Source organism: Pimephales promelas, chromosome 16 (genome assembly GCF_988280905.1).
Source record: "Pimephales promelas chromosome 16, fPimPro1.hap1.1, whole genome shotgun sequence".
In the NCBI taxonomy this organism is placed as follows: Eukaryota; Metazoa; Chordata; class Actinopteri; order Cypriniformes; family Leuciscidae; genus Pimephales; species Pimephales promelas.
The window spans coordinates 34,738,483-34,755,982 of NC_142784.1; the positions used below are offsets into that span (position 1 = coordinate 34,738,483).

The 17,500-nt window shown below is 38.2% G+C and overlaps 1 protein-coding gene across 5 annotated transcripts in view; it reads right to left on the minus strand.

Moving 5' to 3' along the window:
- Positions 1-17,500, minus strand: part of pde2a (phosphodiesterase 2A) — a 123,656-nt gene that overhangs the window by 91,011 nt on the left and 15,145 nt on the right. For 2 of the 5 annotated variants that reach the window (XM_089121590.1, XM_089121592.1), the window contains exon 1: positions 1-155. This exon is cut by the window's left edge and continues 27 nt beyond it. The exons of 2 other annotated variants lie outside the window; for them this stretch is intronic. In XM_089121590.1, coding sequence (XP_088977716.1) covers positions 1-8 — 8 coding nt within the window. In that variant the 5' untranslated portion in view covers positions 9-155. Of the gene's footprint in view, positions 156-4,884; positions 4,908-17,500 lie in introns of those variants that run through there. One more of the 5 variants, XM_089121591.1, reaches the window with a different exon arrangement.

Genomic DNA, 17,500 nt, shown 5'->3' on the forward strand with positions numbered 1-17,500 from the left:
GCGTTCATGTCTTTCCCTCCTATATGTCACAGCTCTGCACAAACCAGAACACACATACACACTCATGCGCACACACACACACACACACACACACACTCGTGTCGGGTCTCAGAGGTGTGTGCTCGAGCCGTCAGCGGGGAACACACTGACAGCACACACACACACTCTCTCTTTCTCTCTCTCTTGACTGGGGAAGCTTCTGATTGTGTTGCTCATCAGGGTCCTAAAACCCTCTGGGTTTCTCTCACACAATTTACCATATTTTTAATGTAATGTAATTTGTCATTTTAAGGTGTCATTGTTACAGTGTGATTATATATTTAAGCGCTGAGTATTATTAAGCGACTACATGTTCTTACTATAAGGTTAGGGTTTGGCTGCATAATATACTGTTATTGTAATACAGTATGGGCACTGTAAAATTAAGTGTTGCCTATTTTTATTTCAAGGACTTTACCTATTTTAGGCAATTTCCTCTAGAAAATTTACCAAAAAACTGAATAAATACTTTAGAACGATAGACCAGATGATAGGCAGAATGAAAAACTAAAATGATGAAGATGAATCGTGTAAAGACCAGTGAATCGTATGCGTTTTCCTTCCCTTCCTCTTTTATAAATCTTTGCTGTTATCTGTTGGTGACCTTGCTTTACTATGTGCTTCCAAATCCCTACTATTACCAACACTCGTAAATCACACCACACGGTGGAGGCGGACCAATCGTAATGACCTACATACTTTCCCAACGTCCTCTGGTACATTATTTCATTTCCTCTTGGTCTCTGCTTCATGACATCTACTGCTAGTCATTCTGATCTCAACCTGACTTGTCTGACCGGAAGGGGTCTACTCGTCTCCAATGAATGTAAACTTAATCCTCTAGCATCTCCGTGTGACAATAACTCTATAAATTGCGTGCAATTACCATCACCGGCCCTATTAGAATCCATTGTTTATCGTCCCCCAGCTCAGCCATTTTTAGGAGGATTTGGATATATTAAGGCTGGATTACATGACACGACTCCTAAAATCTGAACGGTTTTCAAACAGCAGGCTTGCTGACTGTAAGTGGTTAGAGAAAAAAACTGGGCATCATACACTAACAAGAAACAAGTGATGCATTCTGGGTTTTCGGACATATTTATTTCATGCATGGCATCCACGAGTATATCCTAATATCCCAACACGATCACGTGTAAAGTAACACAGTCTCATCCCAAAAAGTCATATAACTGACGTCTTGGGGCGTATTTTGACCATACGTCAATATCCGCCTTTTTAGGGCCCCCTTAAACGTCGGTAGATGGCGATCCCGGGCCGTCATACAACTGACGCTTTACCTTTAACGTCAGTTAGGTGACGGGTTAGGTTTAGGTATGGGGTAGAGTTAGGATCCCATAACCTCATCTACCGACGTTTAAGGGGGCCCTAAAAAGGCGAATATTGACGTATGGTCAAAAGACGTCCCAAAACGTCAGTTATATGACGTCTTGGGATGAGACCGGGTTTTGTAAAGCGCCAAGCTTGTGATCTGAGCAAAAGCCATGTACTGTATTCCAGCCTTTACTCTCATCCTTCTCTGAGGATGGTACTCCTCTCGTAATCATGGAGGGCTGAGGTGTCTAAGAACCAACATCTAGCTACTGGAGTGCCTCAGGGCTCAGTGCTGGGACCGCTTCTCTTCTCCATCTACATGTTATTAGTATGTCCTGTCAATCAGAAACATGGTTTATCCCATCACTGTTGTCATCTAGATACTGGAGTGCCTCAGGGCTCAGTGCTGGGACCGCTTCTCTTCTCCATCTACATGTCATCACTAGCGTCTATCATTCAGAAACATGGTTTATCCATCACTGTTATCATCTAGATACTGGAGTGCCTCAGGGCTCAGTGCTGGGACCGCTTCTCTTCTCCATCTACATGTTATTAGTATGTCCTGTCAATCAGAAACATGGTTTATCCCATCACTGTAATCATCTAGCAACTGGAGTGCCTCAGGGCTCAGTGCTGGGACCGCTTCTCTTCTCCATCTACATGTCTTCACTAGCGTCTGTCATTCAGAAATATACACTGATGACACGCAACTCTACCTCTTATTCAAACTAGATGATCCGACGGTACGCCATCTCAAAGAGATTACAATTATCCATTTGGTAAATAAACAAGATCAATCAACATCACAATTCTGCAAAAAAAACAAAGCACTATAACAGTTCATATGTTGATTGAGTTCATGTCTTATAACCTAAAGTAAATAACATTTACCTGCAAAAATTATTTAAAAAATCAGCAAATGTTCTTATAAAAAAAGTCACAATGATTTTTTTCAACCTTCATGTGACGAAAGGAAGTTTCCAGAGAATATGATCATGCAATCGTTCTCATGTTGACCTCAGGCCAGGGTCATGTGCACATCTGATCATCATGTGTTTCAGCGACAGCTCATTTCAGCACACACTGATTATTGATCTCTGAAGAGACTTCAACATTCATCACATCAGACCGTTTCAGTCTGTTATTAAAAGCATTGCAAGAAATAATATTCTTAATAAATGCACTACAAAAAGTACATTTTTAAATCAAGATACATTTACTTGAGAAGAAAAATAACTGAAGATATTAAGGCTTGTTTATTGATTTTTTTTATTTTTAATTTTAATTAAGCGCATTTAAGGTTAAACCAACAAAGAGATTATTTGAATTGAATTGTTTTCTGGTTTTAAGTGTTTAGTCACTTAATTTTTATATTTTAATTTAACATTGTTTATAGAATATTTGTACTGAAAACCAAGACTTTTTTTTTTACTTTTTCTTGTTTTTAACTTAAAATAATTTGCCAAGAGACTAATAAAATAACAGTAACTCTTTTTATATTTTAATTTAAGATTGTTTGTAGAATATTTGTACTGAAAACCAAGACTTTTTTTTAACTTTTTCTTGTTTTTAACTTAAAATAATTTGCCAAGAGATTAATAAAATAACAGTAACTCTTTTTATATTTTAATTTAAGATTGTTTGTAGAAAATTTGTACTGAAAACCAAGACTTTTTTTTTCACTTTTTCTTGTTTTTAACTTAAAATAATTTTCCAAGTGATTAATAAAATAACAGTAATACTTTATAATAAGGTTTCATTTGTTAACATTGCCTTGACAGATTTGATATCTCGAAAAACGGCTCCTCTTTGGCTGACAGATCGAAGCTAAAACACAGTCCGAGTACATTAGTGATCGATGTTTCCCTGCAGGCTTTAATTTCATTATGTCCGTAAAACCCTCAAGCGCAGGAGACATCAAATCAGGAGACATAGATCAATGTTCCACAAAGATCCGTCTTTGCAGGTTTAAGGCACTCAAGAGAATCACACACACACACACACACACACACACACTCATTCATGTCGTTACCTGATCAGAATGCCAGAGCACTTTCATTTAACACTCAGTTTAATCAAGACTGCGTTCAGAGAAAAGGAACAGTAACCAGTAATTACAAAAGTACATTACCCTCGGGAACACACACATCCACACCGACACACACACGCATGCACACACATGCAAGTGAGCAAATAAAGACAAGTTCACACACTCTGAGCAAATTAAACAAAGAAAGAGCAGGCACGATAAAAAGGGTTTTTTACAGGTTGGGTGGCGTCAACATGTTTCGCACACACACACACACACACACACACACACACACACACACACACACACACACACACACACACACACACACACACACACACACACACACACACACACACACACAAGAACAAGAAATTTGTTCTTGCAATTTTAAGCACAAACTCACTTAATTTTATAAATATTTTTCAATAAACAAGACTTAATATCTTCTTAATATTTCCATATTTGTGCTGTAAAATGAGACAGAAACACAGAGAAAAGACATCATTATTCTTCTGTGAAACTGCTTTGAAACGTTCGTCACTGTATAAAGCACTATATATAGATTCTGCACTGTATAGGCACTATAGAAATAAATGTGGCTTGACTTTTCTTCATTTTTTTCAGAATTTAAAATTGATGGTAACATTTTTAATTGGTAAATTATGCTGTAAAAATGCTGTAACTTAATTCAAACATTCAAACAACATTACTGTTATTATGGATCAAAGTTAGATTATAAGAAGAGAGCAAAAACAAGAAAAATGCAAGTCTTGCAAACAACTGAACTCAACACACACACACACACACACACACATAAACTTAAATATTTTATACTGCAAAACACATCCATTAAAACCACATATTCACACACATGTAGATGTAATTAAAATGAGCAGTTATAAAATACACACTTCCCTTCCTTATACTGCACATGTAAGACTGGGGCTAGTTGTCACACTGTTTACTGTAACTAATATTAAAGTAAAAACCTTAAAGTAAAACAAATGGAAAATTCTACTCACAGTATTATACAGTTGACTTTTCCGCAAAATTTTAATTTTAATAAAATTATGAACGTATTACTTTATATACATTCTACCAAATTACAAGATATAAAACACTTTGACAACTTGCCCCAGAAAAAAAAAATAAAAATAAGGTTTAAGTATAAGTAACTCTGCAACTAAATGTCAAAATTTGGTGTAGTTACTTAGCTAGTAAAGTAGAACTAAAATAAGTGATAGCTTTAAAATTTAAAAAATGTATTCAAAAATGTTCAACCATTTTACAACAGAACTAGACTAATCTGAATCCCACATAAAAAACAAATATTTCTGACTCAAAATGGATCAACTTCCCCATGTGACGCCTAACCCAACATGCGATATGCAGCGTAGCTACAGTACATCAACCACAAGATCATGTAATGTCAACAAGAGAAAGGCAGAAAGATGAAATGTAAAAAAAGCAAAACTTACTGCGACATTATAAGATGTACTGACGGACCAACACACACACACACACACACACAAACGTGACTGCAGTCAAGAGTTGTGACGGTCCTGCAGTGTGTTTGTGAGAGAGGAAACCCTAACGGTGACCTGGGGACTAGAAGGGAAATGGTTCATCTGTGCACACACACACACACACACACACACACACACACACCCTGTGTTTCCTGAGGACGTTCACTAGGTTTACGGATGAGAGCGACTCAGGAAAGACGCACGTGAGACTGAAAGAGGCAGGTGGCATGGAAATTATGGTCACACTGACCCCATCAATCATCTCCATGGAGACGTCGTAACCCGGAAATAGACACACACAGCTGACCTCTTCAGATATTCCCGGGAAACACAGACGGATGCGGATACGCTGATCAGCTGAAACAATAATATGGATCTTCACACAGTCATTCAGAATCAGTTTAGTTCTACCAGCAAGTCGGGTAAGTGTGTGTGTGTGTGTGTGTGTGTGTGTGTGTGATGGGTTAGCGTAGAGGATATACAGTTTGTAAAGTATAAAAACCATTAAGCCAATGGAATGTGCTCACAAGCATAGCAAAACAAACGCGTGTGTGTGTGTGTGTGTGTGTGTATTCCAAAGGCCACTTCTTTCTCAGAGCTGAACTGAAACGCTGCACACAGAAGACTATAAGGACGAATCTCAGGAGCCAAAATCCTCTAATTTCCTCTTTATCGGAAAGATCCAAAACTCTCAGCACTAATGACCCCCAATCACAGCCCGCAGTGGGTCAAGCCTGATGATCAGATCAATATACGGGCTTCAATACCAGTGATTGCCACAGAAAATCAATCCAGCTCATAAAAATGATGTTTAGAGCGAATCCTCGTGTTTGATCCCCAACATGAATTATTCAGGAGAATAAACGTGTGTTATTTGAACAGTAAAGTGTCTAAGTTGTGTTTTCTTTAGAGATCTCCTCCTCAACACATCACTTGTTAATAATCACACAAAACATATACGGCCATTGTTGCGTGTGGTTGTTGCTTAGTAACCATCCGCGGTCAGGGAGGACGCTCGATCACATCTCTCTCTCTCTCCGGGAACAGAAGACACGAAGAAAGAGCCGTTTATTTCTGACCTGCTGATCTCAGTTCATTTCTAATTATAAAACAGATTGTTCGGACTCTAAATTCTGATTGGATGACACACACCTGCAGCTAGGCAAACAAAAACACACAAAAGTTACAATAATCAACTGCGCTGCATTGCAGAACATTTATTCAGATTATTAATATTAATTAACTGAATGTATCTCATGTTCTTTTATTTTATTCCATGGATGAAAGTGTAACTCAAATAAATATTATAAATATCGTATTAAAGGAGTAGTTCACTTTTAAAAAAAACTTTTGCTGATCATTTACTCACCCCCGTGTCATCCAAGATGTCCACGTCTTTCTTTCTTCAGTCGAAAAGAAATTAAGGTTTTTGATGAAAACATTCCAGGATTTTCTCTATATAATGGACTTCAATGGGGACCAAACGGTTCAAGGTCCAAAAGACAGTTTCAGTGCAGCTTCAAAGGGCTCCAGACGATGAATAAGGGTCTTATCATGCGAAACGATCACTCATTTAAGAAATAAATAAAAAAGTTTAAGTTTTATAAGCTCAAATGCTCGCCTTGCTCTGTTCTGTGATGCGCGTTCGTGACTCAAACTCGTTCATCAAAATGAACGAATCTTTTTTCGAGTCATGACTCGAAGGGTCCTAGATAAGAGCCTTATTCATCGTCTGGTGTCGTTTAAAGCTGCACTGAAACTCTCATTTGGACCTTGAACCGTTTGGTTCCCATTGAAGTCCATTATATGGAGAAAATCCTGGAATGTTTTCATCAAAAACCTTAATTTCTTTTCGACTGAAGAAAGAAAGACGTGGACAGCTTGGATGACTCGGGGGTGAGTAAATTATCAGCAAAAGTTTTTTTAAAAGTGAACTACTCCTTTAATACATTATTTTCATCTTGTTAATTTACTAATTTACTTTATTTTCAAATTATTCTTATTTTGCATTGCTTTGGCAATACAAATGCACATAAAAATCTAAATAAATCCATGTATGTTATGTTACTGAAATTGTATAATACATTTTTGTATTGTTAACAGTCATTCACTAAAATTTTGATATTTTACATTTGTTATACTTATTCTTATTTCTTATGACAACTTGCTTGTAATTTTCATTGTAACTAAATTAAATGTTCTATGCAATTTAAATTCTTTTTAATACATTTTGTTAATACTAATTAACTCCATTAGTATTTTTTTTTACAATTTACATTTTATTTTGCGATGCACATATAAACGAAATAAAAATAAATGAGTCGTGTTATTAAAATAAAATAAAAATTGCTTGAAAAATTGCTTTTGCAAAGCATTAAAAACGAAAATAAGATTTTAAAAAGATATGCCGCTGGATAATGAAATGCACGAATGCTCGTCGTCTGTAATGAAAGACATGATGAGAATCAGTGCGGATGTGTTTCTCCAGGATGAATTATTACAGCAGAGCAAACAGAGCGGATCGGGAGCAGAACGACTCTGAACGTTTAGCTTTAATCTCAGATGTTGTTTTAAGATGCACAACTGAACAAATAAAGCCTGATCACAGAGAATCAGTCAAAACACACACACACACACACACATCTGAAGTGGGAACGGATGGAGAGAATCGTCTCAGCGTATCAAACAGAGAGATCAGAGAAATAGACCCTGGAGATCTGCATGTGACATCAGCACACATGAGTTATTACTAAGGGTTTTTGTCTGGTTTCAAACATTAATAACCCTCTGCTGGTTAGAACATTTTCTGACCGAAAAAAGTTGGTTTGGTTTTGTAAATTTATTTATTTATTTCAGAATGGTACGAAACTTGGTAACGGTTTTAACACTTGCTATGTGAACACACACACAAAATCACCTAGTGGAAATGATTGGTACTGCACCCACACCAACTCTCACTGAAAGATCATTATTTGAGATATCATCCTCACATTTGAAACATTTATGGCTTTGATTTTTTTAGTTTAGTTAGTATGGCTTTGAAAGTTTTTTTCAATTTCACTTTTTTAATTTCATTTATTTGTACTTTTCCCACTTCAGAAATAATCTGCAAAGTTTCTTCTTTAAAAAGAGACTAAACTTCAGTCTGTTTCTCCAAAGCATTCAAGATTTAGGACAGTTTAAGATGTCTACACTCAAATGGTTCTATTTAGAACCAAAAATGGTTCCATCCGCCGCTTTATATATGGAACTCCAAAATGGTTCTATATAGAACCATTTTTTTTGGTAAAAGGTTCTATTGGCCAAGTATGGAACCCCAGGATTCTATATAGAACCCAGAGGAACCCTTTTTTAAGAGTGTATAGAACCTTTTAGGGGTTCCAAATACGTAGGGCTGATAGAACCTTTTAAGGTTCTATAGAACCTTTTCTTCTAAGAGTGTATGCACAAAAAGTGAATAAAAGGATCATAACTACTGCATAAACATACACTCTAAAAATGCTGAAAAGGTTGTTTTAACCCAACTTTGGGTCAAATATGGACAAACCCAAACGCTGGGTTAAAAATGTAATTAAAAAATGTCACCCAATGGCTGGGTTTGTCTATATGTGACCCAAAGTTGGGTTAAAACAACCCAGCATTTTTAGAGTGCTACTTAATACCCTACAAATACAAAATATGAAATAAAAAAAAAATATTATCGAACTATGGTACATTCATTTAATTCAAATACTACTAGTTTTCTGAAACGTATGAGTGAGTTTATGCTCAAAACAAGAATAAATAATGTCAAGATATCAGCCAGTAAAACCAACTCAATTCAAAAGAAAAACTATTTATTTTTTAATCCATATCATTTTTTATTTTATTTTGATATATTTTACCCATTTTTTTTACCTCAATATCACTTATTTTTTCATTAAACAACACTATCTAATATCTGAAGAATGTTGAGATACTTGCGCCAGAAAACGAGACAGAGACAGAGGAAGAACGTCATGATCTGCAGCGTGACACACACACACACACACACACACACACACACACCGTCAGTGTTTGTTCAGGCCGTATTAATCAACCTGTGAAAGTTCAGTCACACAGAAAATCCCCAGATGTTGATTTGAAAAGGAGGAAAACTGAGTGTGTGTGTGTGTGTGTGTGTGTGTGTGTGTGTGTGTGTGTGTGTGTGTGTGTGATCTCACGGATCTGAAAGCTGCTGACACACACATCCGTCAGCGTGAGAAGAATCAGTCGACACACACTTGTGTTCAGAAACACACACTCACTTCATTTACACGTCAGTCCTTCATTCACAAACATCTCTCTCACACACACACACACACACACACACACACACACACACACACACACACACACACACACATTCCTGTGACACGCGACAGGAAACAAGTGAAAGCAAGTGTTTGAAAGCAGCCGCTGCGCCAACGAGTGTTAATAACACAGGCATTTTCCCAACATGCATTGCTGGAGGACACGGCTCACGTTTGCAGTAGAGGAGATTCAAACTCTGCGTAACACACACACACGCACACACACACAGATATGAAGGATTAGCGTGTGTGTGTTCTGACATGTCGGTGTGTGAGAGATTCACTGAAACAACATCAGTGTGTTAAAGTATCCGATCATTAACTGATGATCTGATCAAACACAGAAATGTGTAATAATGAAATGCTTTGACTCATAATTATCATAACACACACTTCCTGTGATCAGCGATCAAGCTCATTAGTGCAGCTATAGGCCGTTTATGGTTGCCAGGCAACATAATGTTCAAAGATCTTCGAGGAACGACTGAATGGTGCATTAGTAGAGAATTCAGCCGGTGTGTGTGTGTGTGTGTGTGTGTGTGTGCATTATCAATGTTGATCAGTGCTTTAATGAACACACACTGAATCTGATCTCATAAGTTGGAGACAGTGGTTGTGTGTTAGTGGATGTTGTGTGTGATCGCAGACTCAGAACAGGAGACACTCACTTATCACACACACACACACACATCATTTCTCCAAAGTGCAAAAACATCCAATCCAGTGATGAAAAATCAACATGCAAATTAACATCTACCTGACACACACACACACACACACATCTAGCTGCCAAAAGCACACCACTGCATCAGTCTCAGAGCCGCCACACACACACACACACACACACACACACACACACACACACACACACACACACACACACACACACTTGTTGTTGTTCTGATGATCAGAGTCGGCTCTAGAGTTTCTCCTGTGTGGGTTTGTGATTATTTTAGACTCGTTTTAACATGCAGTACACCTACAACAACAACCTGCCCGTGAGTGTGTGTGTGTGCGTGTGTGTGTGTGTGTTGCTGGTGATGTTTGTGTTGGATGGAATAATAAATATGTGGAAAAAAGGGAGTATTATGGGCTGGATCACTTGGATTCATCCAGATAGTCTGATGCACACTGACATCTAGTGGATAACACACACACACACACACACACACACACTTTTTGCAAATTTTTTGACACTGGACTTGACACTTTGGAAATGTACAATAGTATATTATTCATCCTCATCATCATTAGCCTGGATGCCAGCCCGAACTCCGCCCACAACATTTTTCGGTCGGGAAGTTCGGTCTGGACTCGATCCATTGAGGAGTAATTATGATCACGCAAGAAATGAACGGGCCAATCAAATTGCCAGGGCGGGCTTTATACGATGATGGACAGGTGATCTGCAGGGACGTAATCATCACGTTATCAAAGAGCGCTTGTCAGAGACGACTGCAGCTGCAGAATTGAGATGTACAGATTCTGCTGTCGCGTCTTTTGTAAAATAAATCGACAGCGCATTAATTTTAATAGACGAACAGAGAACTGCAATCAAGGCATTTGTCGATCGGAAAGATATTGCCGTCCTTCCTACATGATTCGGGAAAAGTGTAACTCATCAGCTGACTCTGACGATCGCTAAGAAGACGGGACGTAATGAAAAGCCTGTGGTCGCTGTGGTTTCTCCTTTGGTGGCACTCATGGAGAAGTAAGTAAAAGAAGCAACACTCGTTATTTAACTTCTAAAATAAAATAAGTAAGTTCTGTAGTTGAAAACTGCGCTATGCAAAGGAGTTGACTTATGCGTTGCTCTGATTGGTTGGTAGGTCTACCGACTATCCAATTGAGTGCAGAGTTGTTGTTTTTTCCTGGTTCGGTTACGACACGCCTCATAATCAAAGCCCAACGGAGGAGTTTCAGACTCATATTCCGACAAGAACATGAGTATGACGAAGTCAGGCTACATCATCATCATCATCATCGACTGAACTCGGGCGCTCTGAGGAGTATGAGAAAACAAGTACGGCAAAACGTCCTTAAAGAGATAGTTCACTTTGAAATTAATGTTTGATATGTTTTATCTTCCCTCAAGGGCATTCCCGTCCTTCGGATGAGACGTTAAACCGAGGTCCTGACTCTCTGTGGTCATAAAAAATCCCAGGATGTCTTTCGTAAGAGCAGGGGTGTAACCCCGGCATCCTGGCCAAATTTGCCCAGTAGCCTCTGTCCATCATGGCCTCCTAATCATCCCCATATACACCAATTGGCTTCATCACTGTCTCCTCTCCACCAGTAAGCTGGTGTGTGGTGAGCGTTCTGGCGCAATATGGCTGCCGTCGCATCATCCAGGTGGATGCTGCACACTGGTGGTGGTTGAGGAGATCCCCCCTTCTATGTGAAGCGCTTTGAGTGTCCAGAAAAGCGCTATATAAATGTAACGAATTATTATTATTATTATTATTATTATTATATTCAAGATGTAGGTGTCTTTGTTTCCACAGTATTTTCAATTTTGACATTTTTCGGTCAAACCGTTGTTGTCTATCAGTCATACACTGGAGGCTAAGGGGGTCCACCAAAGAGAAGTCCAAATTAAACATGATTTAATGACTCATAATCAATTAAACATGATTTAATGACTCGTAAATGTAAGTACACACTGATGGCCTAAGACACGAAACGAGCGGTTTGTGTGAGAAAACCAACAGTATTTATATCGTTTTACCTCGTGTAATCACAGCCATGACAAAATGATCTGACGGCACGGGCGCTTCGGTCTGGAAGTGATCGACGTCACTCTTTGTTTATACAGAGATTTCGTAAGTTTTACCTTTCACTAAACATATTTAGATATACGGGAAACCGCAATGGAAGACGATTTCGGGATATCTAAATATGTTTAGTAAAAGGTAAAACTTCCGAAATCTCCGTGTAAATATTGAGTGACGTCACACGCGAGCGATCACTTCCAGCGTAACATTGAACTGATTCAGTTCGGTTCAGTTGGACATTGAACAACTGATTCAGATCACTGTGATTACACGAGGTAAAACGATATAAATACTGTTTGTTTTCTCACACAAACCGCTCGTTTCGTGTCTTAGGCCATCAGTGTGTACTTACATTTACGAGTCATTAAATCATGTTTAATTTGGACTTCTCTGTGCTGCTCTTTGAGGTGGTGACCATAGACCTGCATTATATGACTGACAGACAAGAACGGTTTGACCTAAAAATGTCAAAATTGAAAATACTGTGGAAACAAAGACACCTACATCTTGGATGCCCTTGAGGGAAGATAAAACATATCAAACATTCATTTCAAAGTGAACTATCCCTTTAACGAGACGAACGGCTTCATCTCAGAATCATCGCTTAAGAAACCGCTTGGGAAAAGTGGAGAGCTGAAGTGTCTTTCACACAGCACGTTGATCCCGGGAAACTGCCGGAACGCCTTTTGTGTGAACGCAAACACGACCCCGGACCAAAGCCGTGTGCTATAGTGATGACTATCCGCACTGAAGCTGAGATCGTCCGCCAGCTGTGGAACGGTATGAATGCGTCTTGAACACACTCACAGATCCCGGCAGTGTGAATGAACCCAAATCAAACAATCCCGGGACAAATGCCGGCTCACGTTATCCGTGTATTTCCCCGAATCTCTGTGTGACAGGGGCTTCAGAAACGAGTGTTCGTTCCCCTCTGGAGACGATTATTATTATTATTATTATTCATATTCACAATCTAGGCCGCTGGAGTTCCCTCATGCTCCGCTATGAAGGACAGCGAACAGGATTGCTTTCATCGTTAGCAAATTAATGCAAAGAAAATCAAAGAATAATGTGACACTTCAAAGAACCTCTCTGACGGTCACAATTTCAAACACACACACACACACACACGCACACACACACACACTAAAGTCTGGAAGAGCAGATTCCCTGCAAAGTGAAGTGTAGTGTGTATTTATACTTGTTTGAGTTACGTTTGATTTGTTTGATGTATGACAGACCCTGAGCTCACGTGGTGTGTGTGTGTGTGTGTGTGTGTGTGTGTGTGTGTGTTGAGGCGCACCTGCACCGCTGTAATGAAACTCCATGTAATGCTGATTGTTCACACGTCTTGAATGACGCCATCATGCAGCGAACAATGGAGAAGCTGTCAAGCACACACACACACACACTGAACTGCAGAACAGATCAACAGCGACTGGTGGGATCATTTAGTGTCCGTGTTTCACAGTTTTAGTGTGTGTGTGTGTGTGTGTGTGTGTCCTTCCAGACTGATTTGTGTAGAGAAGCCTCCGCCGTCGCCTCACTTCAACATCTGTCTTCATGCATTAGAACATGTGTGTGTGTGTGTGTGTGTATGTGTGTAGTGTGTGTCGCTGCGGGGGTTCCTGACCACAGGCGCATCATTTCCTGCACTGATGATGTCAGCGTGACTTTGACCTCCTGAAATCTCTCCCTGTCTCGCTCAATTCAATTCTATTCTAGTCAAATTAGCTGCATTGGCCTGACGGGCCGAGTCGGGCGTGCAAGTGTGTACCAGGGCCAGTTGTGTTTCCGCAGCGCTAAAGGCTACTTATGCTAATCACGGCCGTAAGAAGTGCTCATGACTGACGTCAGGGTGTGTGAGGGTGTGTGCGTGACCAGAGGTCAAGAGGGACATAGGTCAAAATATATAGGCTATAATCTGTGTGTTTACACAGGCTTTTAAAAGTTTTGCGTGCGTTCGGCCAATCAGCGAACACTAGCGGCACTGGTAGTTGGTAAACAGTGACCCCTAGAGGCGCTGCGGAGCACTTATATTTCATAAATCATAAATCATATCTTTTCCTTGACTCTTCCTACAGAGCACAGCTACACGGGGAGAGTTGTTTCAGAGGACACGTAAAACATCCTTTCTGAGCGACGCATTGTGATATTAATTCAGCTACATCAAGATAATTCTATCAACAGATCCAAATATTTAAAACTTAAAGTTATGATTATTCTAGGGCTGTGCAAAAATTAATTGCGATTAATCGATCCAAAATAAAAGTCTGTGTGTACATAATATATTTGTGTGTGCTGTATATAATTATTTAGTATATGTAAATACACACACATGCATGTATATATTTAAGAAAATGTGTTATTCATATATAAAATATTTATATTTATATAATATAGATTATGCATATATATATATATATATATACAGAATTTAAGCGCAAATAATTCTTAAATATATACATGCATGCATAGGTATTTATATGTACAAAATAATTATATACAGCACACACAAATATATTATGTAAACACAGACTTTTATTTTGGATGCGATTAATCGCAATTAATTTTTGCACAGCCCTAGATTATTCATAATTCCCTTTTGAGACCATTTGCTATCTGTTCAGTGTGTGTGTGTGTGTGTAGTTGACATGTGCAATCGCTCGTAAGAACAAACCCAAATCTAAAGTGAATGTGTGTGTGTGTCCTGTGGCGTTGTATTTCCTCCCTGTGGTCAGTGAATTATTAAAAAAATACAGAAATCAGGCATTCATATCCTCGGCAGCGTTTGCTCGAACTGTCGAGAAGTGACATTTCCAGTCACAAACAATCAATGCATCTAATAAATGAAGAATAGCACAACACTAACACACACTGGCGGACGTGTAGTGGAGAATATGATACAGCGCCTGAGCAATACAGCAATATATACACAATAAACAAAAGTTGTTTTTTTATATAAATTAATACTTATATTCATCAAAGATGCATTCAATTGATCAAAAGTGACCGTAAAGATGTTACAATAGATCATATGTCAAATAAATGCTGTTCTTTTGAACTTTTTATTTATCAAAGAATCCTGAAAAATATGAACTGTGTTCAACACTGATAATAATCATAACTGTGTGTTGATCATCAGATCCTCATATTAGAGTGATTTGTGAAGGATCATGTGACACTGAAGACTGGAGTAATGATGATAAATTACACTTTACTGTATATTCACATAGACAACAGATGATTTACATTATAATAATATCTCACAGTTTTACTGTATTTTTGATCAAATAAATGCAGCTTTGATGAGCAGAAAAGATCAGTATAGCTGTATGGATGTATAAAACAACATGATAACAATGATATAAAATTGCAAATGTGAGACTGTAAGAATTTAAGGGGTAGGAGTATATTAGTTTTACTTCTTCCTACTCCTTTTCGTACATATAATAGAAGTATGTCAACAGCAAAGAATTATACATATATGTTTGGATTTTTCCTAAGTTTTTTTTAAACATTGTTTTATTTTATATACTTTCTTTTTATGTACGAAATAAAGATTTCAAATTCAATTCAAAGACCAGTGGTATATTTAAGAAAAATCATAACCAAAAGTCAATAAATATCACATTAAATCCAAAACAACACCGTCCGTCACCATGACGACGTGAATATAAGGACCTCCTAAGAGCCCTTCATCGTCTCCTCCTCCCCTCATCTCTTGTTTAACAGTGTTTTTAGTTTAGTCGTGATTTCCACACACAGTTGATGACTTCTGTTGATGGAGATATTCTTCAAACTCAATATCTCATAACTTCACAAGAGATATAATATATAGAGCACAAGTCATATGGACTATATTTACAACAAATCCTCGTGGTCACAATGAGCTGATGATGTTTAGAGAGTATTGTAGGACTGTGTGAATTGGGGAAAAATGTTTGCAATAGAAATTGAAACTGCTATTTAAATTAAAATTACATTTATCTCTATTATTCAGCTTTATTCATTTTTGCACACACACACTCAAAAACTCACACACACACATAATCTCTCTCTCTTTCTCACACACACACACCAAGTTATTTTTATGCAAACAGAGCGTTTGAACAATTAGGCACATGTTTCTAAATCTGTAAGGTTCTAATTAAAAGTTCTCGATTGTCTTTGTCAGAGTAATTAAGATAAAGCGAACATTTCTACAGCAGCCGATGAGAAACTCTCCCGTTTTAGATGAACTCTGACCCCGAGACGCTCTTAAAGAGCCACTGTACAAGTTCATCCAAGGACTGAGAACCTCTTGCTGGATCAATCTATAAGGCTAAGTTTCATCTGCATATAGTTGATACAAAATATTACGTTTATGAAAATCTGAGCCTAATGGGAACGTGTGCAATGTAAATAAAATAGGGCTGAGAATAGAGCCCTGAGGCACACCACTGCGCAAACTCAAACAGATCCATCCCTGTAGCCAATCATTTTATCGCTTTAAACTCATCTCTGATCGCCACAATTACACATTTAAGCCTTTTTTCCTAAAATATCTAGTGAAAAAACTAGCAGGATTTGCTACTGGAATGGTGTGTCCACTAAAACTCATTCAGTCATCAATTTGCTTTCCTTATTGTGCACACGTCACAGTAGGAGTAGACATGTCATATGTGGTAATTGTTGGTTCCCAAACCCATAAACAACATAGAAACTATTATTTGCAAATCAAAACCATACATCTGTAACAAATCAAACTGTACAACACCAAAGAGAAAATCTACATAACCACAATTCAATGAAACGTATCAACACAATCACTTTAACTAAACAAACCAGAAGAGAGGAACTTACATGTTCAACCACACAACAATTCCACACAGAGCATGGATGGATGACAACAGGTGATCTCATCAAGACTCAATCAGCCATCTGAATGAGTTACATCTAGAATGTAACTCGACACCCATCTCATTTAGTATACTTGGTTCTATGAATATGCAAATGAGCCCCGCCTCCACTCACTCCACTGGTTGACGATCACACGAGGTCGTTTGTGACCGTGTTTTTGGCCATAATATGTCACATTTAAAGAGTTTTTTAATAAGTGTCTGCACCAGTACTGCACGTTTAAAACGACCATAACGTTTCCTAATCGGACGAATCTGCTATTAAACTATGGAAGCTTGTTTCCGCCACTGAATGAAAAATATAAAGGTAATTGCGACTTTTTATCTCACAATTCTGACTTTTTTTCTCACAATTGTGAGTTTACTTCTCGCAATTCTGACATTATTTCTCAGAATCGCGAGATGGAAAGTCAGAATTGCGAGATATAAAGTCAGAAATCCATGATATAAAGTCAGAATTGTGAGATATAAACTATTCTGAGGGGGAAAAAAGTTAGACTTTTTTCCCCCTTAGAATTGGCCTAATAAGTCGCAATTGCGATGAGATGTATTGAGATGCATT